Here is a 24,018-nt window from a genome sequence, read left to right as displayed (position 1 = left end):
AGGAGAGTCTTGGGACCTAAATATGTATTTAATTAATATAAATGGATGTTTTGCAAAGTCTCTGAAGATTATAGTGCTTTCAAAAAGAGACATGTAGCCTGTAACTCTAGTTACTCAGAAGGGTGATATATGAGGACTGTAGTTTAAAGGCAGCCTGAGCAGGGAAGTCTGAGACTCTTATCTCCAAATTAACTACCAAAAAGTTGGAAGTGAGCTGGGTGCTGGTGGCTCTTGTCTATAATCTTAGTTATTCAGGAAGTTAAGATCTAAAGCTAGCACAGGCAGGAAAGTCAGTGAGACTCTTACTTCCAGTTAATTACCAAAAAGCCAGAAGTGGAGCTATTGTTCAAGTAGTAGCACACCAGCCTTGAACAAAAAGCTTAAAGACAGGACCCAGGCCCTGAGTTGAAGCCCCAGAATTGGCACAGAAAAGTCAAGTATAGTTTTAGGCCTAGAAGCTTAACAGGATGATCTTGGTCGTGTTAAAATTACACAACCACGCCAGGCACTGGTGGATCATGCCTGTAATCCTAGCTACTCAGGAGGCTGAGATCTGAGGAATGGAGCTCAAAGCCAATGGGGGCAGGAAAGTCTGCAACTTTTATCTTCAATTAACCACCAGAAAACCAGAAGTGGTGCTGTAGCTTAAGTGGTAGTACACTAGATTTGAGCAAAAGAGCTCAGGGACACCGGGCTAAGATCAAGCCCTAAGACTGACAAAAAAAAACCCCAAGAAACAAAAACCAAAAAGAAACCTTACACAACCATCCAAAGCCTGTTACCTTTTGTGTAATGTAGAAATAATAACAAAAATCTTGGAGAAGTATATGAATATATGTAAAGGGTGCAAACCTTACTCAATGAATATTACCTCTGAATTCTTAGCATTTCCATGGAGTATTTAGCATATAATAATTAAATATCTGCTCACCTAACTGCTCACAAATTTCAGAAGAATCTATGTTGTGCTATTTAAAGGTACATTTAATATTCCAATGCTTGAGTGTTTAAAAGGAAAATAAAATTTAAATAAATTTTAGAAACCTTGGATTCATCTTTTCAGTAGATGAAATCTTTTTCTGTATAGCTAATGTAAGCTGGTTTTAAGAAAAAGATCATAAAATCTTTAACCTGGGAGAATTTGTAACTCAATGTGAGCATGGCACAGGAAGCTTCCTCACCAGCAGCACTACATGAATATTTTCTCAAAAGGAAAACAGAAGAAATGTCATTAAAATATTTTGCTACATTTCATAAATTTTGATTAGTAAAACATAGGAGAAAGTCTCAAACATGCAAATGAGCAAAATCACATGATTGCAATATAACAATAAAATACAGCTCCCAACAACAAGGTTAAGGATGAAGAAGTGCTCCATTCAGTTTCAGGTCGCTAAAGCCTCCAGAAACAGGTTTAGTTATAACTTATTTAGCAACACTGAAAGCTTCATTTATTTGCTACAGTTACTTTCTTGTTAACATGATTAAAAATTCCAAAATGAGAGATGCAGATTGTTCTCCTCTATTGAGGTCTTAACAATATAGCAAGGAAAATCTGATTTCAATTTTTACAGATCAACTAATAAAAAGATCTCCATTCAGGCATATTTTGGCCAAGTTTAGCTTTATTACATCAAAAAACTCTCATTCAAATACAGAATATTTTTTAAGAAGAATCCACAGGAAATATAAAAATATGGATGTAAAGGGACATGAAACTGCCTGACACAGAAGGTAACGTCAGTGAATATTACATTATCTCTAGCTACAGTGGCTCCGTAAATGTCTTGCTGCACTATTTAGACCAGAGGTACTCAACATAGATATCTTTGTAAATGGGACTTCAGAGAATTCCATTTCTCTTGCCTATAATGCCAAGAAAAGTCCTCCTGGTCGCACAGGCATGTCCTTAGGAAGATTAGTTTCCAGCCACTCTGAATTTTCAGAGAGGTTTTATATTTTCAGGTATTTTATTTACTTTTATAGAATTAAGAAACCTTTTGAGAATTCTAGGTTTAGATGTTGTAGATTGTGTCAAAATATGAAGTAAAACTTAAATTAAAATTTTACATACCTTGTGTCTATAATTGAGATGCCAATGTTTTAAGGAAAAAGTATAAATTAGTGTAAAAAATTCAGCATCTCCTATTGGTTCAAATATAAGATTATGAGTATTAAACAGGAATAACAACATAGTAATAAAAATAGAATGTGTTTATGTGCACAAATGGGATCAACTGTTTCTCTGAAATGAGAGTGAATGTTGTGGTAACCTTGTAAGTTTAACATTTCCAAACACAGAAGGGGACACTTCCCTGGACACACAGACCAAGCATTCATGTTCATCTATAAACAGTTTGTCTTCTACGTTTCATTTCTCATTACCAAATATGTACACTTCAAATTAGAAATTAGGCTATGTGATACTGAGTCCTCTTCAGAATCAACAATAATGTTTGACAAATGTAACATGGACTATAAGTTAACAGGTATAATCTTGATAATATCAAACAATAGCAAATGCTTTAAATATTAACATTAGGAAAAAATAGTTATCATCAGATCTACTTTCTGAAATCTCAGTTGAGGTAACCCCTGCAGGTCACTGCCCCGCATTTACATACAGTTCTGACCCTCTTTTTGGCAGGGCTGTGGTCAAGAGAGTCTGAAGATATATCTCCAGAACCTGAATATACAGGAAAAAGACAAAAATAAAAGAAAGGGAGAGAGAGAGAGAGAGAGAGAGAGAGAGAGAGAGAGAGAAAGACTATTTAGAATGCATTTAATATGTTCTTTTAAGGTAGCAAGTAAAGATTCTTATTTACTCAACACCATTAGAGTAAGTTAATACCCTTTGTATTTATAAATGTGGATATTCTAAGATAGACATGAATTGTCTTCTAAGGATGGTATGGGCTAGTAAGAGATAAAACTGGTATTTGCCTAACCTTGTCCAAGTGGCTACCTGACATGTGAAACTTAGTGAGAAAATCCAATGGAAAGTCCTTTCTTCCTGACAGCACATGAAATGAAGTTCCACAGTAATAATATGTGAAGGCCATTGCTCTTAGAAAAACAGAGGAAAGGAAATACTCACATTGTCACAATAAAGCAAATAGAATCAAATGTTCTCTCAAAAGTCAGATTCAAGAAGGAAGAAGTTCACATGTGATTTAAAATCATACTTTCAATTTTGTAAATATGTATCTCTTAGTAAATCTTCACAAATGTGGGCGTATTAATACAAGTAGTATTGAGAAATATGCTCTAATGGACTTCTAAAATGGAAGTTTTGAAAACAAATCAGTAGGAAATGTGGTATGTAAGAGAGATCATTCATTCCCCAGCCCAAGTCAAGCTGACTTGGACTCTAGCTCTAGTCACCAGATAAACTTTAGACCTTAAGTAAGGTGACTAAGTCTTATAGCCTCGATTGATTTCATTTTTTCTTTTTCTTTTTTTGGTGCCAGTAACAGGCCTCACACTTGGCTAAGCCATCTTATTTGGATTGTCTACTACTAGCACTCTACCACTTGAACCATACCTTCAGTCCAGATTTTTATTGGTTAACTGGAGTCTCTTGGATTTTTCAGCCCCAACTAACTTTGAACTGGGATCTCAGATATCAGCCTCCTGAGTAACTAGGATTATGGGTATGAGTCACTGGTGCCTGGCAATTTCTTTCATTTACAGTTTGTTCTGATAATCTAAGGTCTTAGATATACTTCCTCATACTGAAACTACCCCTAATGAAACTATACTTGAAAACCATACCTTTCATTTGATAATCAAATGTCAGCTCTTCTCCAGCATTTATGGTTCTTGTGGAAAATAATGCAATTCGAGGAAGACGAGTATCAAGGTTGTCAATGAAAACATTGAACACCTGAAGATTTGGGTCACACTAAAAAAACAAACAAACACGACAGCTGTTTAAGTAAGAGTTAGGTCAAGGAGCTCTTTTATATACCATATAAAAAATTTTAACTTCTCAGGGTATTCTTTTTTCTTTTTTGTACCAGTTATGGAGCATGAACTCAGGGTGGGGTGCTGTCCCTGAACTTTCTTTAACAAGGCTAGTTCTCTACCATGAGCTTTTTTGGTGCTTAATTGGAGATAAATCAAACTTTTCTCCCTGAACTGGCTTTGAAGCACAATCCTAAGATCTCAGCCTCCTGCATTGATAGGGTTATAGGCATGAACCAGTGGCACCCAGCTCAGAGTATTTATTTTTAAAGTTCTATAGGAACTAAGTTGTTTCAAAACTACTGTTAAAACATAAAAACTTCAGATATACTTGAGAGAAAATAATGCAATAAATCTGCAAATACAACTATGCAGCTTTAACAATTAAATAGTCTGCCTATCTTTTTCATCCAGTATCTGTTTTTTCTGGAAAAATTTAGTACAAGTCCCAATTAACATTACTGTTTTTTATCTGTAACTATTTCAATTCAAATTTAATGTCACAGAGTTTCATTGCTTAAACATTTATTTAGATCTGTTCAACATTTTGAGAACTCTACATTACATTATAGAATATGCATGAAGAGATATTAGAAATTATATAGACAAAACAAGTGTTTAATAAAATATATTTATGTTGGGAGGTGGCTATCTGTGTGTCCTATATCCATAGTTGACTAACTTCAGATTCAATCAACAGTGAATTAAAATATTTATAGGAAAATTGTACTTATACTGAACATGTACAAACTGATTTCTCTTGCCAGTATTTGCTTAATACTGTGTAACAACAAGCTACATAGTATTTATATTATTAGTAATCTAGACACGATTTAAAGAATAAGAGAAAATGTACAGGTTGTATACAAATATTATAGTATTATTTAAGGTACTGGAACATTCAAATATTTTGATGCCTGCAGGGAATCTTCAAGTCAATCCTGAGATACTAAAGGATAATTTCACTTCAAATTTATTAAGAACAAAATTCTTAGCCAGTGTAATAGAGTGGCTCATGTTTATACTCCTGTGCTATTCAGAAGCCTAAGACAGAAATGATTATAGTTCTGGGCTAGCCTTCTCAATGAGTTCATGAGATTCCCTTCTCAACCAATAGCTGAGCATGGTGGTAATGTATATCATCAGTTATATAAGAGGCTGAGATCAGGAAGATTTCAGGCCAGCACAAGAAAAAATGTTTGAGCCTACATCTCAACAGAAGAAGCTGGGTATGGTGGTATATGCCTGTCATCAACTATTACAGAAAGTATAAATTAAGTGGATCATGGGCCACACACAGACCTGGGATAAAAGTGAGAATCTACCTCAAAATAACCAGTACAGGGCTGGGAAGGTGGCTCAGTGGTAGAGCGCTTGCCTTGCATGCTTGAGGCCCTGGGTTCGATTCCTCAGCACCACATAAGCACAAAGAAAAAAGCCAGAAGTGGTATGTGGCTCCAGTGGTAGAGCGCTAGCCTTGAGCTGAAGAGCTGAGGGACAGCGCCCAGGCCCAGAGTTCAGGCTCCACGACCGGACCCAAAAAAAAAAAAATAACCAGTACAAAAAATGGCTGGAAGTGTAGCTCGGTAGCAAAGCGCCTGTTTAGCAAGCATGAAGCCCTGAGTTCAAACACCAGTTGCAAAAACAGCAAAAGCCAAAGTTTAAATCAGAAAAATAAAAATAGGTTTCTCACATATTACTGCTAAATCATATATCAGTTTCTTGGTATGCAATCAACCAGAAGTTTTAACATGACATCTTTATAAGATCAGCTATCCAACTTATTCTGAGATAAATTTTATTTATTATCTATAGCATATTATCTATAAAATGGAGTTAATATCAATCACATTGACCACTTCCCTTACTTCTGGAAATAGTTTTTAGAATATAAGATTCTGTTAGAACTACAACTCTTAAGTTCTTTCAAGTGTGAATTAAAAATTTAAAGAATGGCCAGGCGCTGGTGGATCACGCCTGTAATCCTAGCTACTCAGGAGGCTGAGATCTGAGGATCGCGGTTCAAAGCCAGCCCGGGCAGGAGAGACTGTGAGACTCCTATCTCCAATAAACCACCAGAAAACCGGAAGTGGCGCTGTGGCTCAAGTGGTAGAGCGCTCGCCTTGAGCTGAAGAGCTGAGGGACAGCACCCAGGCCCAGAGTTCAAGCCCCACAACCGACCAAAAAAAAAATTAAAGAATGCTAATTTATAATTTGAAAAAATGATACTAAATGCTTCTATACTCCACAAACCCTCAATTATACAATAACATGCTCACATTCTAAGAAACTGTGTTTATCTTCAGCTGCACAATAGTCCTCCCTCATCACTCATGAAGTATCTATTCCATGACCCTCAGTGGATGCCTGAAACTGCAGATAATGCAAACATTATTATGTGCTCTACTTATCATAAACTAAACTTACATATTAGGCACAGTAAGATATTAACAATAATAACAGTGTGATAGTAACACTGTAATAAAATTAAGCAACTGTGATGTGACCCTCAAAATCAAGTTGTACTTCCTTTATTTTAGGAAAGCACTTTCCACCTTCTCTATTGCATGTCCAAATTGTTCACATCACTACTCTTGATGTGAGGCTATCTTAAGTAAAATAAGGGTCATTTGAAGGAGGGCAAGGATGAGGTTTGAACTCAGGTCCTTGTGTTTGTTAGCAGGGACTCTTAACAATAAGGCCACACCACCAGCCCTTTTGTTTTCACTATTTTTCAAATAGGGTCTCTTGTTTATGCCAAGGTCAGTTTCACATTTATGCTTGCTACATAGCTGGGATGGCAGATGTCATAACTCACAGAATTTATAGAGGTATCTTGCAAATTTTTGCCTGGGCTGGCTTCAAACTGTGATCTTACCAATCTCTACCTCCCAAATAGCTAGGACTGCAGATGTGAACAACCACATCTGATAAAAACATGGTATTCTAAGCACCTCAATGTCTACCTTCCTAGAACAGCAATAAACCATGTCATAGGAAAAGAGGCCCTTAATATTAAAATACCTTAGAAGAGTCTATAGTTTCAAGGTAATTATCCTTTATGGAAAAATCATTAAAAACAGGATCAAATTGAATTGGTCTTATCTATAAGTCAAATATTCCTTACACTGTGATTCACAAAATGGGAAACATTTCCATATCGAGCTGCATCCACTGTGAATTCATCAGATTCATAGTCCAGATCAAAGAGATATGTGATTCCTTTGTTGTCATATAGCTGTCCACGCCTTTCAGCTTCTTCACTTGTAATTACCTAAAGAAAAAAAACTACTATAGTTTTTTCTTTTTTCTTTGAAACAGTGTCTTGCTATATTTTTCAGGCTATTCTCAAACTCCTGAGCTCAAGTGATCTTCCTACCTCAGCCCCCTGAGCAGATGGGACTCGGGTAACATTATACTACCCAAACCATAGCATATTATATTGCCGTTGATGAACTAAAGAAATATTCATTCTATAAATCAATTAATATATTAATATGTTTAACATATTTATAAAAAATCAAGTGTTATCAAAACAAATATTCACCAAAAACTGAGCTATATTTGAAATAATGAAAATGATGCCAAAATAATTTGTTAAATAAAACCTTGGAAAATTAATAGGTGGAAACATTGCACTACTTATATTATCATTAAGGCATTCAAAACACTTTAAAACGATAGCTCTCTGCAGCCTGTAACTGAAGAGTACTACATTTATTAGTATATGTTGCAAATATGTTCTGAAGTTATTGTTTTCCTATAACAAATCTCTATGCAGTTACAAATGGAACTATATTACAAAACAGGAAAGAAGCTAGGATAAACTTGCAGTTAACTTCATAGAACAGGTATTCAGGTAATACCAATAGTTCAAAACCATTCAGGAGCTAGGAATACAACTCAGTGGTAGAGTCGTTGGCCACCATGTGTGAGGCCATGCTACAATTCCAGTGCCACAGGGGAGAAAACATCATCTATAATTCTGCTCTTAAAAAAAGCTTTATCATGTAAACAGCTCAAGAAACCAAAAATTTCCAAAGTGATTTGTTTTATCAACCAAATCTGGTTGCTGCCAATTTATTTTTTCCGGTTGTGGGGCTTGAGCTTGAATTCAGGGCCTGGGCACTGTCCCTGAGGTTTTGCACTCTAGGCTAGTGCTCTAGCACTTTGAGCCACAGCCCCACTTGGTTTTCTGGTAGCTACATGGAGATAAGAAGCTCATAAGACTTTTCTACCTGGGCTGGCTTTGAACAACAATCCTCAGATCTCAGTCTCCTGAGTAGCTAGGATTATAGGCATGAGCCACCAGTGCTTGGCCTCAGACAAAATTTTAAAAAAGAAAAAATAATGTGATTATATAAAGATCTAGTAATTTCTTTCTTTTTTTTTTCTGCTTATGTGGTGCTGAGGAATCGAACCCAGGGCCTCATGCATGCAAGGCAAGCGCTCTACCACTGAGCCACCTTCCCAGCCCCTAGATCTAGTAATTTCTGAGTATAAAAAAATACAAGATTCAAAACAGGGACTTCATTTCAAAATTCTAGATTAACACAGGTAATTATACATGACTCAATTCCAAATAATCTCACTAACCAGTCAGATATTATAATCACAGATATATGGTGACACTTGTATCTGTTGTCATAGCTTAAAATATCATTTAGTTCAAGACACTGTGGTTCAGTGAAAAGAATCATTCTGGAATTCTGAATCCTGCCTATTGTTTTCTACTGAGGCTCATTACTCATTTGGCCTTGGATAAATTACCTAAATTCTCCGTGCCAGTTTCTTTTGAGTTGAGAGGATTAGAAAGATAGGGTGCTTATTTATTACAAGAATATGGTGGCACATGAGAAAAACTAGTTTATACTTACACATATGTAAAACTGAATTTGCTGGTATTCAATAATTTACAGAATGGTCTGAAAAGTGTTGGAATTATAAAGAGATTTTCCTTATGGCTACAACAAATGTATATTCTATAATACTCATAAACCAATTGGTCTACTAGATAACATGTTGATACAAAATAGTTAACTAAACTTAACCATCATTTGGCCAAATGAATGAAGTAAATTATAACTTCTAATTTCAGTTAGTATGTTTAGGATTAATTTTCTTATGACTTTTGTGTGAGAGATGTTATATTTCACAACATATGCATGCTTTCTTCAACAGTTATGGATGTTTTTGGAGGATGATTTTATAACAATTCGTTCTATTTTTTGCACATATACAAGTATTTTTAATCATGCTATTGACCTTTCTCCAAAACCTGAAAATGAATTCCTATATATCTGCAAATGGTAACATAAAGATTATGAATTATTTATGTTTTGCATGCAATACAAAGGTTAATTTTCAAAAGTATAAACTTTACGCATTATTTGTTATGTGATAAACTGAACATACCTCTCCAACATACTCCATGACAAAACTCATCTTTTTAATCTTCACAAGGGTTTTCACACCCCAGCCACGGCCATTGCTAGTTCGAAAGATGCAAAGTGAATACTGTGTGCCTTTCTGTACAATCCTATTGGGACAATCAGGTCCACACTGGCACCTTGAGTTGCATTCATAGATGGGGGTACCAGGAGGGATTCTAATTTGTTGCTTCTTATTGTAAGCAAAAAGAACTCCAGCTTCAGCAGGACAGCATTTCTCAAGGAAGCAATCTGTGCATGAACAACCAAAGGTAACTTCATTGACTAAGCTGATTCCAGGGGCTGGCTTGTATTCATTTATGTAGAAGAAATCTAAAGGTGGGCCCTGCAAGTCAACCGTATTTTCAACTAATATCATTCCTTTATGAGTCTTTCTTCTGTTGAGTTCTTCTTGCCATCTTTGCAGAGCTAGCCTTTGTTTAGCTTTCTTCACAATATATTCAGCAACAGCAGGTTTTAAAGTTTTGTTGTTGTCTTTTGGCATTATTACTTTGCCTTTCTTTACCTGAGATGAATAATTATGTTTGTCATTATAAAATTGCTGAAGCAGTAATGGACACTTGAGATTTTGCAAAGGTTCCCAGGTATTTGTAGAATCTGGCCACCCTTTCCATTTTACAAGGTAGTATTCCATATCCTTAAAATATAAAAGAAAATACAAATCAGATTATGATAACATCAATTATTTAAAATACTTTAAAGAATGAGCTATCACCATTTTTCTTAGTAATAGTTCAGAGTATGTAAATGTTTACAAATTCCTGATAAAGCACAAATCATACAAATAAAACTATTTTCCCTTATGTAAAATAGAATTTAGATACAGCACATGTTTGACAAGTATCTTACCTGGAGAAAATAAAAGCTCTGAAATTCATGAATACTTTCCTAAACAGTAAATTAGGTTAAACAAAAAAGTATTTATTATGATTGTGGAAATAAATGGTCTCAAAGCTATCTAAATCCTAGGTTAGTGGCTTACTTGGCCCATACAGATGCAGGCTGTTCTCTATGGTTTATAACTTAATATTGTTCACTGGACATTAGAGAACTTATATTTCCCAATGTCATGGTCAAATATCCTCTAAATATTCTCAAAATTTGTTGTCTAAATCATTGTTAAGACAAGGTAGCTATGGAGAACCTGAAGTGGGGTTAGTCTGAATTGAAATGTGCTTTAAGTATAATACATACTGAATTTCAAAGACTTAGTACAAAAAAGGAAAATACCTGACTTTTAAAATGCATATTGAAATTATATGTATGTATATATATACATATAAAAATTTCACATATGAAACTCTCTCTACACACACACACACACACACACACACACACACACACACACACACACACACGTGCAAGTGTGGTGCTAGGGATCAAAACCAGGGCCTTGTTCATGCTGAGCAAACACTCTACCACTGAGCTAAAACCCCAGTCTCTATCCATAATTTATTAATGACAAATGACCTGTGGGTTTTTTTTGTTATATTGCTGAGGCATAAGTTGGATTGAAGGACATCATGATATATCCAAGAGTGAGCTTATTTTATTCCCACTATCTGTATCTTAGTATTTTCTCATATTCTACTTAACAAGCAGTTATTCCTATGAAAAGAACTCTGCTTCATTTTGAAAAACTGATTGCAATGTATGAAACAGATGAATGCAATACATGAACAGATGAAAGTTCATCTGTTCAAATGTGTTAAAGTGTGATGTAAAGATATATACAAAACCCATATTTCCATGTAAATACACAGCAATGTCTAGTGCACACTGAAGTATTTGTGAACCTGAGCTTAAAACTTAAAAGTTTTCTTTCACAATTTGGTACTTTTACACTACAATAGATAGCTCTTAAAATTTCTGTTTTCCTTAATTCTAAATTTAAAATTTTTCTGATGCCACATGAAAGCAATGCAACTTGGTCCTGGTTTTACTGCTAGTTTTTTCCTACCATAGCCCTGAGCTATGCCAAATAAATGTTGCCAGAAAATCCATGAAAGAAACAAATACTGGCTTTAAGTCATATCATTCAATTATCATCTAGAAAAACTAAAATATCTTCCACTCAAGTTTACTTCCCAAATAGTATATAGTAGTGATTACCTAAGTCACTTGCATTTTAAATGACTAAGATTTATTATGAATCATATTAGTTAACTTATAATAATTATACATAAAGCATGAATGTTTTGGAAAATAATACAGAAATACTAATAACATTTTATTTTGGCTTGTAGATAGTTTTATCTTTAAAACTAAAAAATGGTATTTCCATTTTGAAAAACAAGATAGTTTTACCCAGAAAAATCACTGAATTTGTTAAAAAAAATTTAATTCAATAACCTGAAATTCCAAATAAAACTCCCAAACCCTTAGGTTTATCTATTAAATCAGTATCTTATTCTGATCTGTAAGCTACTCTTGATTAACTACAGAAATGGAATAGAGTGGTAAACTTATCCATAAATTATCCCTGTGTAATTTGGAATACAGCACATGCATTTCTTCTTTTTTTATTTTGTTGGTTGTGGGGTCTGAACTCTAGGCTTGGGTGCTGCCCATCAGCAATTCAGCTCAAGGCTAGCATTCTACCACTTGAGCCACAGTGCTACTTCTGGCTTTTTCTGATTATGTGGTGCTGAGGAATCGAACCCAGTGCCTCATGCATGCGAGGCAAGCACTCTACCACTGAGCCACATTCCCAGCCCACATGCATTTCTTCTCTTTTTTTTTTTTGCCAGTCATGAGGCCTAAACTCTGGGCCTGGATGCTATCCCTCAGCTCTTCAGCTCAAGGCTAACACTCTACCACTTGAGCCACAGCGCCACATCCGACTTTTTCTGCTTATGTGGTGCAGAGGAATCGAACCCAGGGTCTCATGCATGCAAGGCAAGCACTCTACCACTGAGCCACCTTCCTAGCCCCATGCATTTCTTTTTTCTACTGCTTTTTTTTTTTTTACTATTTATTTGGTGTAAGTTAATTTATGCATTCTAGTATCTCTACTTAAAAGTTTGGTCAGTATGAAGCATGATGAAGTTTAAGGCATTACCACAGTAAAATCTCATTGGGAGAACAGGCAATAATGTTTGAAATAGCAATTTGAGACATATTTAAATGCCAAAATAGTTAAGACAGTCAATCCCACTAAAACAGAAAGAGTAAAGTCAATATAGGACAGATAACCAGAGAAAAGAGAAGATGTGGAACAAACTACTCTGTGAAAGACTGAATTTAAGGAATACGGCAGGCAGAATGAGAAATAAGCAAAAGCTTACAACTATGGTTTATTTACACAAGTTGCTGGGCACCGGTGGTTCCTGCCTATAATCCTAGCTACTCAGGAGGCTGAGATCTGAGGATCAAGATTTGAAGTGTGAGAAAATCTCTTTTCAATCAAAATAGTTGCTTCCTCTCTGTTAATCTTGTGATAATTGTTTTTTCAGAAAAGTTCCTGCTTTGGCCCATGTGGTTTGCATTTAAGACATTCTGTTAGAAGCTCCTTGAGCTTTAGTTGCACCCTGTTAATAAGCCATATCCTTTTGCAGATTGTGAACCTGAACTCAGCCAATCCAAGCAGAGGCACAGGACCTGTTGGGTTAGAGATAATAAGGGAGCAACCTACCTGCTCTGTGTTTGCTGGCCAGATTTTTGGCTAGTGGCTTATAATTCTGCAGAAGTAAACAGCTTTGCCCAGTTCAAGTTGGTGTCCTTATTCTTAGGTTACACCCAATATCCTGAGCTATTTCTAACCCATTTATCTTTTCATTCTTCAGGACTAAGTATCCCTAATGAAACTCCATCACTCTGAGATAAGGTAGATCTGTTATATAGCACTCACCTTAGCTATAATTGAGTACTTTGTATGAGCACTTAATTCTGTCTGAATTTGTAACCTTATAAACTCCATTATCAGGTACCATACCTATTTCCTTTAATGCTGAGATTCCTACTTCCTAGGGCAAGATATGGCAAATGGACAATAAATGTCAAAGTAATAAAAGTATCCTCTCTCAAGAGTTCAATCATTATCTTTTGACAATTACTTCAAGGTCTATTTGGCCAATTATATCTCACTCTTGATTTGGAGCCATGTTTCCAACACCTTTACTTGAAGTATATTCAAGTTATCTCCCTCAAATCCAACCTAATTGAATAGTAATATTATTTCCACTAATTCTACCCAAATTAGAAATTCACACTTTTTTAGATGTAGCTACTTAATTGCAGATCCCTACTACCCCCAACTATAAATCAGAGGTTCACAAATATTACCTTTGAACAAATAAAATCAAGCCAAATGCCAGCGGCTCATGCCTATAATCCTAACTACCAAGGAGGCTGAGATCTGAGAATCATGGCTCAAAGCTAGCCTGGGAAGGAAATCCCATGAGGTTCTTTATGTCCAATTAACTACAAAAAAATGCCAGAAGTGGAACTGTGGCTCAAGTGGTAAAGTACTGTCTTTGAGTAAAAACTCAAGGACAGCACCCAGGCCCTGAGCTCAAGCTCCAGGACTGTGCATATGTGTGCGCACATACACATACACACATTCACAAAATCAGCTATTTCTATTTGCTACCATCATTCCTATTTCAGTTCAAGGACCATCATTTCTTCCCTAGGTCACCACAGCCTTTTAGAACACGTAGTCATATGTGTCATTTCCTTTCTGCTAATCTACTTTCCTTATTGCAGAGAAGTCTCCAAATTACAATTATTTTACAGCCTTTCAAATGGTTTCACATCATCTCAAGATAGCTGAAAGACCCGTCCCCATCCTCATCCCTCATCCCTCCTCCTCCTCCTCTTCTTCTTCTTCTTCTTCTCTCTCTTTCTCTCTCTCCCTCCCTCCTATTCTCTATACTCTTTATACAGAGGCTATACTAAATTACAGTGTTTCTTCTTTCAGGCTATATTGGAACTCGCATCATCTGAGAAACCGTGACCTATCCTGTGTGTACTTCCTACAGACCTTGTAATTATGTTTGCCACTGTATTTACTGCAACAGATTACTTATCAATCTTTCTCACTAGGCTTATGTTCTTTAAAAATGAGGAGCTCTTTCTTATCACTCTTTATATTCTCAGACTCATACAATACCTAACACCCAGAAGAAACTTAAATGTTTGTTAAATGAGCCTATGGAGAAAAACAGGAAACCTTTGGTTGTGCTTTGGCCCCAGCCAGCCCTTTTATGCCTCATTCCTCCTTTTGGGAATAGGAATCTTTATGCCACTGTAATTGGGTGCAATTTTTTTTGTATGTTACCATTCCTGGGGCTTGAACTCAAGGCTGGGGTGCTGTCCCTGAGCATTTTTTCTCAAGGCTAGGCTAGCTCTCTACTACTGAGGAACAGTTCTACTTCTGGCTTTTTTAAATGTTTAAATGGAGATAAGGGTCTTACAGACTACTCTGCCCTGGCCTGGCTTTGAACCACAATCCTTAGATCTCAGCCCCCTGAGTAGCTAGGATTAATAACATTCTTGAATGACTAGCATCCAGCAAAAGTATGTAATTTCTTTCTTCTTGTTTTTTCAGAGGCTCAAACTTAGTTTGCCTGGTGTCCCAGTGGGCTTTTGAACAATGTTGGATTCAGGAGGCTTTATAGGCTGGTCATAGCAGAATCTTAGGATTTTTATGTCCCCTCTGCGCTCAGGTATGGAAGGCTTCACTTACAGCTGATGGAGCTATTTAGGGCTATTGTGGAAACTAAGATATCACTCACTGGGGCATGCCTTTGAAGGATACCTGATCTTAGGCTCTGTCTCACTTTCTACTTCCTGTCTGCTATGAGATGAAAACCTCTGCCCCATCTTCCCACTGCCCAAACAACTATGGCCTTAACCCTCTGAAACTGAGTACCAATAAATCTGTCATTTAGTAATTTAGGTCTAGTGTTCAGACACAGCTACACAAATGTAACTAATACATTAGCCAATAGGATATTTGTATAATATAGTATGAAGTTACCAAGGTGTGGTTTAATGGTGACTGGGTCACTGGAGAAATGAGTGAAGGAAAACATAATTCAATTTATTAACCACTGCCAATGCACAAAAGTGCATGAAGTGTTTAAGAAAATAGGATATAAAATATGTCTGTTTTTAGGCTGTTTCCATAGTTAAAACGGTGCTTGACTCATAGTAGATACTCAGTAAATCTGCAAGTATGTATCTCAGATTATAAGGAAGACAACAGGAAGTATTAAAACATCTTCAGCAAGACTTCAGTGCAATCACAGTTGGGTCTCACAAGATGTAATGGCATTTTGGAATACGGTATTGAGACAATATTACTTATGATCTAAGCGGAAGGGGCCACACAGGAAAAGGACAGTATTAATACTAGATAGAAGAAATATATAAATGAGGTGTTCAGGATATTAACTGAGCAAACTAAAGTTGCTTATCCCAAAGCAAGAAACAAAATGCACTGATGAAATAGAACAAAGAGAGAAATTAAACAGCAAGGAACTTATACAGAATTCTGTGTAAGAATGAATCTTAGTCATACCTTTGATTTGTAAATACAGAATCTTAGGTAATTCTGTGAAAGAATAATGGGAATGATAGGGAAGAGACAAATATAAATATAAATAATGCAACCTGATCACTTATTAGATTTATAGGATACGACAGAAGAATAAAGTATGAAATTAAGGTTATACTTAGAAATACTACGATAGTGGATGAAATGCAGACATAAGGGAGGAAAATGGGTACTAATTTAAATGTGTAGAACTTGGGTGACTAGGATACTTACTTGAATTGAAGCCTAGAAAGAGGTGAAGGCACAGAAAGATTTGGGTTTCATGAGACAAACTGGTATAAGCAGAAACCACTAGGAAAGAGGTCACCCAGACAGCAACTACAAACTCAGAAGAAGGCCAAGGACAAAACCTTGGAAAATTTATCTACATTTCAGAGGTAGGATAGATAAAATACAGTAAGAGATTTGTAAAGAACATCTAAAAATGTAATCCTAGCTGCTTGGGAGGCAGAGATGAAGGATCACAGTTTGAAACCAGCCCAGGCAAATGAGATTCCATTTTAACTGATGGCTGGGTGCAGTGATGCAAGCTTGTCATCGTCAGTGAACAGTGAAGTACAAGTAAGAGGGTATCAGCCAAACTGGCCTACCTCAAGGATGATAAATGCAAAAAGAAGACTGGGGTGTGTGTTAAGAGGTAGACTGGAGATAAAAGATAATGATAGTAAACACTGATATAATCACTAAATGTCTGTTTGTTCTATTTATTTTAAATTAATTCATTTAATGTTAATTACACCCTGTGTGATGGCACTATTACTCGATTTTTATAGACAAAGAAGATGAAGGACAGAGAGGCTTGCAGAAAGAAGCTAGAATTTGAATCTAGGCTGCCTCTCCACAGACAAGAGTTCAAATGAGGAAAATAGAGCAACACTGGTGAATGTGGCAAACTACTATGTTAAGACTTGAGACCTTCAAATTTGGCATTAGAAAGTCAATGATAAGGGCACAAATTAAAAATAAGTTTAAAAGTTAATGGAGTTGAGTGTGGTGTTGTATGCTGGTGATCCTTGATGCTTTAGATATAGAAGAATCATTGTTTGAGGCCAGTATATCGTGGTTCGAGGCAAGCACTGCAAAGTTAGCATTACATTTTATCTGAAAAACAAACTAAAGGTAGAAAGACAGAGACAGCAAAATAGAGAACGATTTGGGAAGTGATAGCAAGGGGCTTGTTTTATTCTGGACAATGAAAAATGCTAAAATTCACTAATTTCAGTATACTAAGCTTTGAACCATAAATGTTATGTATGTGAATGGTACGATGGTATGAAAATTACATCTCAATAATGTTGCTAAAAATTAATGGGAAGTGACTATAGGAATATTTGCATTAGTAGGGAAGGAATATAAAGAATGACTTCTGAGGGCCAGGTACTTTTTAAATATTTACTGAGACAAATCAGTGAAAATGGAACTTTATATTTAAAAAGCCACCAAGTTGCCATGTGTCTGTTAATCTCAGCACTTTGGGGGTTAAGACAGGATGGACAGAAGTCAGAGGTTAGACGAGGGATACATAGTGAGACTTTCTCTCCAAAAAATGACATCTTTAAAAGTGAGAGTGAAGCTGGGCACCACCTGTGGCTCATGCTTATAATTCTAGCTAATCAGGAGGCTGAGATCTGAGGATCATTGTTCAAAGCCAGCCAGGGCAGGAAAGTCCATGAGACCCTTATCTCCAATAAACCACTAGAAAACCAGAAGTGGCACTATGGCTCAAGTGGTAGAGCGCTCACTTTGAGCTGAAGAGAGCAGGGACAGTGCACAAGCCCAGAGTTCAAGCCCCACGACCAACAACAACAACAAAAAAAATAAGAGTGAATACAGATAACTGGTGGTAAAATGAAGACGTCAGTCTTAAAAGATATATTCACTGAGGTAAAAGAGGAAGTATTCAGCTGAATATGAGAAAATAAGGGGTAGCAGAAGAAATCCAGAAAAAGTCATAAATACAGAAAATCCATGATATGAATGAGGAAACAAAGCAATAGATAAAAAAATTGTCAAATAGAATTGATAGGTATGAGAACAGAAGCACTTGATGGAACCAATATATATGATTATCAGATGTTCTCAGTGACATGAATTTTTCAGAGCTTGTAAATGGATGTGGAGGATGGCTGGGATATTTCAGACATAGAGGGATGCTAAAGGCACAGGTGAAAATGAGGTCTTACTAAGCAGGAAAGACAATGATACCAACAAATGGATATTTCAAAGGGGAACTAGATTTGGTGATGATTCAACAGAAGGAACAATGAAGAATTAAAACAGTATTCTTGATTCTTTGACCTGAAAGAACTGAGATTACTTATAATAAGAGTTCTTCATCAGAGGTTGTTATAAATGAATTACTGAAAAATATAATTACAAGTTTTAGATTAAAAAGCATCTTATTTAGTCAAGGCATTCAATGTGCATATGTGAAAATGGAGCCACATAATTTGAAGGGATGAATGAGATTGGGAAAGATGGGGAGAACAATGAAAGGGATGACATTGATCAAGATGTATTATGCTTATAAACTGATTTGTTTCATTAAAAACCCTTTATACAAGTACAAAAAGAAAACAGAAAGAGCCTGATGCCAGTGGCTCACTCCTGTAATCCTAGCTACTCAGGAAGCTGAGATCTGAGGACCACAGTTCAAAACCAGCCTGGGCAGGAATGTTGATAAGACTCATCTCCGATTAACCAAGTGGTAGAGGGCTAGCCTGGAGCTGAAGAGCTCAGTAAAATGCTCAGGCCAAGTTCAAGACCCACGCCTGACTAAAAAATAAATAATCAAATGCAAAATAAAAAGCTTCTTAGAAGAACTAAATTTACTATTAATAAGTGGTTGTACAAAGGGGTTCCAATTCCGTATGTCAGCTTATGAGTACAATGCTTCTTAGTCAATGTCAACCCTTCCATCATTCTCCCTTATTTTCCCCCTCCCATCCCTACCCTCAAGTTATATAGTTCATTTTTTAAATAATGTATATTGGCTAAATGACTGAATTTGTCACTCTCCATTCATTTGCTGCTGCCCCTTTTTGCCATCTCCCCAAAACATGCTTCCAGTTCCTGGTATTCATTTTGATAAACAGTACATTAGTTGGAAGAGCTCCATTTTTAAGAGGACTAAAGGAAAACCCAGAGAAGTTAAATGAGCTTGCTGACATCAATTGTAAGGTATTAAACAAAACCCCAAATGACTTTGAAATTAAAAACATTCTGTTACACCACTGAATCTCCTAAAATCTGGTGATTGAAATAAAAATGGTGATGCTTCTTGAGAACATTTAGTAGGACTAACATTGGTTGAAATTCTAGGTTCATTTCAGGTGATCATGGGGAAACTATGATGCAGGAACAAAATGAGTGATCAGGAAAAGACAACCTGAGATCAGTTTGCTCTGGTAATCTATACGTGGAGATAATAAAGAATTGGATGTAGAGGGATATAAGTACTTTAAAATATTCCAATGCTAGCATGCTTTATGCAAAATCCTGTCAATATTACTTGGCAAATAGGTTACAGGACATATAAATGAATTACTACCTAGAATTTGAAACATTAAGAAGAGTTTGCTTATTTAAGGTTATTTTTATGTCACAGAAATAGGTAATACTGAAGTGTGAATAGGTCTATTTTAAGGATCTAGACATTTGCCTTACCTTTTCTACCTTGTAGTCACACAAGTATTCCACCTCATATTTGCTTAGATTCCTTTTGGTGACTCCCATCGATTTACATGTGAGCTTTTCTTGTCTACATAATTCCTGAAGAGTATCAAGTGAAACTAGGCAAGGAACACACCACACTACAATAAGAAAATAGAGTTCTTTACTAATGAAATAGCTACTCAGTTAAAACAAAAATGAGAGACTTAAAACCTTTATATCCCCACCCTTCAACTGGTCATTTTGGTATAAAAGTCAGTACCGTAAGAAACCAATTATGTGTGTTCAAGATAAAATTAAGCATTAAAGAACTGTGGTATGTTTTCATGTACCTTCTAATATATCTCTAACCTACTATGTTTTACTGATATTGGTTAACTTCTATTAAACCATGTGACAACGCTTTCATGTCTATAAAGTTTCTAAAGATTACATACAGATGCAAAGGTCAATAGAGGTAATGTTTTTTACTTTCCCATTACATTCTACATAGAATTACTATCTGAATAAAACTATTTCTGGGTCATACTTATTTTTAGAAGTACCTCTAAAATATATCTTAAGAAAATAATAATTTAAAAGTAACTTTTTCTTTAAATGGACAATAAGATCTGAAATCTAACTGTAATACCGTTCTGTAGCTATAAACTCATATTTTCACCTTGTCTATTTTAAAAACATTGTTAAAGCTGGATGCAGGTGGCTCACACTTCTAATCCTAGCTACTCACAAGGCTACAATCTGATGATCATGATTTGAAGTCAGGCCAGGCAGAAAAGTCCATGAGACTCTTATCCAATTAACTACAAAAAAGAAAAAGACTAGGAACCAAGCTGTGGCTCAAGTGGTAGAATGCCAGCTGTGAGCAACAAAACTCAGGCACAGCACCCAAGCCCAATGTTTAAGCCCCAGGACCAGCAAAAACAAAAACCTCAAACAAAAAGTTAGGTACTCCTACTGATAATCTTTATTATTATAAGCACCCCTTTTATTTTTCCTTTCATTAAGCTGTTGGGGTCCAGGGTAATTTGACCCTTGTGACTGACAGCTGTTAAGACCCTTTCTTGGCTCCAGTGAAGGACCACAGTCAAGCAGCCAAACTACCTTTATGCCAGCCCAGCAGCTCTGAATCCTCCACTGTCTTGAGAAATCTACATAGCAATTCTAACTGCTTAATGATGAAGTATTCTCTGGCTCCTCTGTGTATGTGTCACCATTACTACTAGCCATGTCAACTAGCTTGTGTAGGATAATTATTATTATCATTATTGTTATTATAGTTATTTGCCATCACAAACTGCAAGGAACTCTAGGTGAGCCCTGGCCATTTCTACCTAGGCCAGAGCCTGATGGCCTTGCAGGACTGTGACTGTGCAAGCCCATGGAGTTATGCTGTGACTGGTGCAAGCACACACTGTATTTACATGGCTGATGCCACAATTTTCTGTGAGCCAGCTGGAAGACACTATCATGTGCCCGCTAGTGTTCCAACAGCAGACCCAATAAAAGGTTTTTCTCCAGTAATCTTTTCTTGTCTATTTTTTATATTTATCTTTAGTAGAGGGAGCTATGCTGGTAACAAGGAGGACAGGGGAAGTAGAAGCAAAGCAGTAGCAGTGGCAAAGGCAGCACCCTGGCAGTAGTGCCAGCTACAGTAGTGGTGAGAGGACAGGTGAAGGGTTCCAGAAAGCCAAGGCAGAAATGAATGGGAGCAGAGGAGACAAGAGACAGTAAGATCTGTTAGAAGCTTAGGAAGAGAAACTGAGGGTCCTGATCACTGAAGAGATCCAGAGAGCTGCCAAGGTTGAAGGGTCAAGTTGTTAGCCACCCTGGGCCCAAGAGCTGTAATATTTGTAGCTTAAAGCAAAGGGTACTGCTGAGGCCTGTACAAGAAGAGATCAGCTATAGCTGTTTCCTGGGTCTGCTGATGGAAGCAAAGGATTATAATAGTTTCCAAGTGCTCTTATTGGTTAAAGCCAACAGCTACAAGTCCTTCATGAGTGCCCAGACTAGGGCTTCTAAACCCTTAGCTGCAATAGGCTCCTAGCTCTCAGATCATGGTGCTTTAAACTTCTGGATATACCAATCTAACCTCTAAAAGGGCGGGGGGGGGGGGAACCATGCAGTCCATATACCCACAGGTTTAGCCCTGCCAGGCCAATCACCAGGTCAATAAATGGAGCTTAAATTTTTAATACCAATTTAATTTCATATGAACTGAATCATAATGATAACCAATTCTGAGGTTCAAATAAAGCCTTGGGCACTCAAGAGCCTGGATGGCCAGGCTACTAGGCTCTCCTCTCATATACAGAATTTCTATGCATGTAAAGTTTAAAAGGGCCCCAGTTAACTGAGTCGGTAACACAAACATGTGGCTTTTAAAACAACAGAGAAAAAGATGTCACCTGACCATTTGTGAAACAATGTATCAACGCAATAAAAACCCCTTGCACAAGTTATCACTAACTCTGGCATTCCTTAAAAAAGTACTATTTTTAAGGGACAATAATAAAGTCACTTCGAAATTCCAGAATGTATTGCAAAGTTCCAGGCTTTCAAAAAGTGCCTAACCACCACACATGCGCGCTCACACACACACACACACACACACACACACACACACACACACACGTTAATTTTCCAGCCACCCCAAAATAAAACTCTAAGTTCCTACTGGGCAAAAAAAAAGGGAGAAAAGAATAGAAAATAAAAGAAAGGAAGGAAGGAGGGAAGGAAGGAAGGAAAGAAGGAAGGAAGGAAAGGAGGGAGGGAGGGAGGGAGAATGTAAAAAAAAGGAAAAGAAAAAGTTACAAGGTAATCCAGAGGTCGCTCTTACAAATAATCACTTTCTGGTGCTTTCTCCACCCAGAAAGTGAACGACCTCCCAGTGTGTCTGTGATGGGAGGGGGGGCAGGGAGATCCCTTTCCTAGTCTTCCCACCGACCCCCACCAAGCCTACGGTCCCGAGTTCACCATCACCGCAGCAGGCTTTTTGTCCAGTAGAAGGCAGCTTGCACACTCCCTGCTCAAAGTGCCACAAAGGAACCAAAGCCTCAGCCCTGCCAGCAGGCATCCTGGCCAGGGTCTGGGGAAGGGGACATGGAGGGACGAGTGGAGAAAGGAAACAAGAAGCAGATGGGCGATACGAGGGGGAGACGACACGGAGGGAGGGACGACACAAGGGGGAACACGACACGGAGGGCCACTGTGAGGCAAGGGAGGAAGCGGGCCGGGGCCAGGTGAAGGCTGAGGACAGCCACGGGGAGCTGGCGGAGGGCTGGGGTGTGACCAGAGCAAGGGGCGACCTCCCGCCAAGTCACATCTGGTTAGCCAGCGAGATGGCGGGGATGTTGGCCGAGCCTCGGGCGTATGCCTAGGAACCGGAGGGCGAAGCGACAAGGGTTAGGGATCGCGCTTCATCCTCACCTCTTTGCGCTTCGGCCCCGGCTGCCGCCATCTTGAGGTGCTTTCATTCAAACTGCGCGGTCGGACAGAACACCTCCGCTGGCCGACGCTCCGCCCCCAATGTGGCCCCGCGTGGGACTCCGAAAGCCCCGGTTGGAGGCTGAACTCCGCGATGCGTCCTGACGTCAGCAGAGGCAACCCAGGCGACAGCCAGTACGCCTGCGCGAGCTCAAGGCGCGGGTGCACGGGGACGCGGTGAGCCTCCATGGAGTGGGCGTGGCCACGCCCCTAGCCAGGCCATATTTGGCTCTTCCCAAGGAAGCCCGTCTGCCTTAGCTTTTCCCACGCTGCCATGCGCTGCGTGAACTGTGCAACCCTCAAAAATCGTGCAGCCTGAGTGTAGGATGCAGTAGAAGCTTCCCTCCTGATCCGGCTCCTCAGCCACCCGAAACAACTGCCCTGTTTTGCTAAAGCTCGGGATTCCAAAATTGCCAGCACGTGGAAATATGTTTGTGGGACAGATTCTGTGGGTGTGCCCACTCGCTGCCTCTCATTAGCATTGCATGTTGCCTGGGCATTGTCTCTTTATCTGAATGCTCAAATGTGCCCCCACAGCTTGAAACATGGGTCTCTTTATTAGTGCTTTACCAACAGGAATCAGAATGATTTTAGTGAAGATTTGAATTCACAAGTTATAGGGTGGGACGCCTCTGGGTTTCTGTCTGTAGCTGCTGGTTAGGGACTGTGGGTTCACTTTGGTGGCCAGGCTACAGAACTAATCCCAGGACCTTGTAACTGGTCTCCACCCTAGACTCCTACCTCATCAATCCCCTATCTATTCTTCACATTATTCTAAACATTTTAAAGCAAATCTTAAGAAAAGTGAATCATGAGAATGTGGTAGGCAGCCAACTGACATCTACCAATGATTTCTAAAAGATTCGTGTGCAAAAATGCATT

General features: G+C 37.8%; 1 protein-coding gene across 3 annotated transcripts; it reads right to left on the bottom strand.

Annotated features, from left to right (window-relative positions):
* Positions 1-1,612: 1,612 nt before the first annotated feature.
* On the bottom strand, positions 1,613-23,136 carry LOC106000651 (histone-lysine N-methyltransferase SUV39H2). Of its 3 annotated transcripts, XM_013035937.1 has the most exons (6): positions 23,080-23,136; positions 19,645-19,790; positions 9,382-10,053; positions 7,094-7,240; positions 3,775-3,904; positions 1,613-2,686 (listed from the first exon to the last, which is right to left on the bottom strand). In XM_013035937.1, exons 1-6 carry the CDS (start codon positions 23,108-23,110, stop codon positions 2,580-2,582), a joined length of 1,233 nt encoding a protein of 410 aa, XP_012891391.1. In that variant the 5' UTR covers positions 23,111-23,136; the 3' UTR covers positions 1,613-2,579. The 3 variants fall into 3 exon arrangements, with proteins under 3 accessions (XP_012891391.1, XP_012891392.1, XP_012891393.1); XM_013035938.1 differs by lacking the exon at positions 7,094-7,240; XM_013035939.1 differs by lacking the exon at positions 19,645-19,790 and having other exon boundaries at positions 23,080-23,110.
* Positions 23,137-24,018: the final 882 nt, after the last annotated feature.

The sequence above is a fragment of the Dipodomys ordii genome, unplaced genomic scaffold (genome assembly GCF_000151885.1).
Source record: "Dipodomys ordii isolate 6190 unplaced genomic scaffold, Dord_2.0 Scaffold232, whole genome shotgun sequence".
NCBI classification, from domain to species: domain Eukaryota; kingdom Metazoa; phylum Chordata; class Mammalia; order Rodentia; family Heteromyidae; genus Dipodomys; species Dipodomys ordii.
The sequence above is the reverse complement of the archived record's forward strand: the minus strand, read 5'-3'. Positions and strand labels throughout refer to the sequence as shown.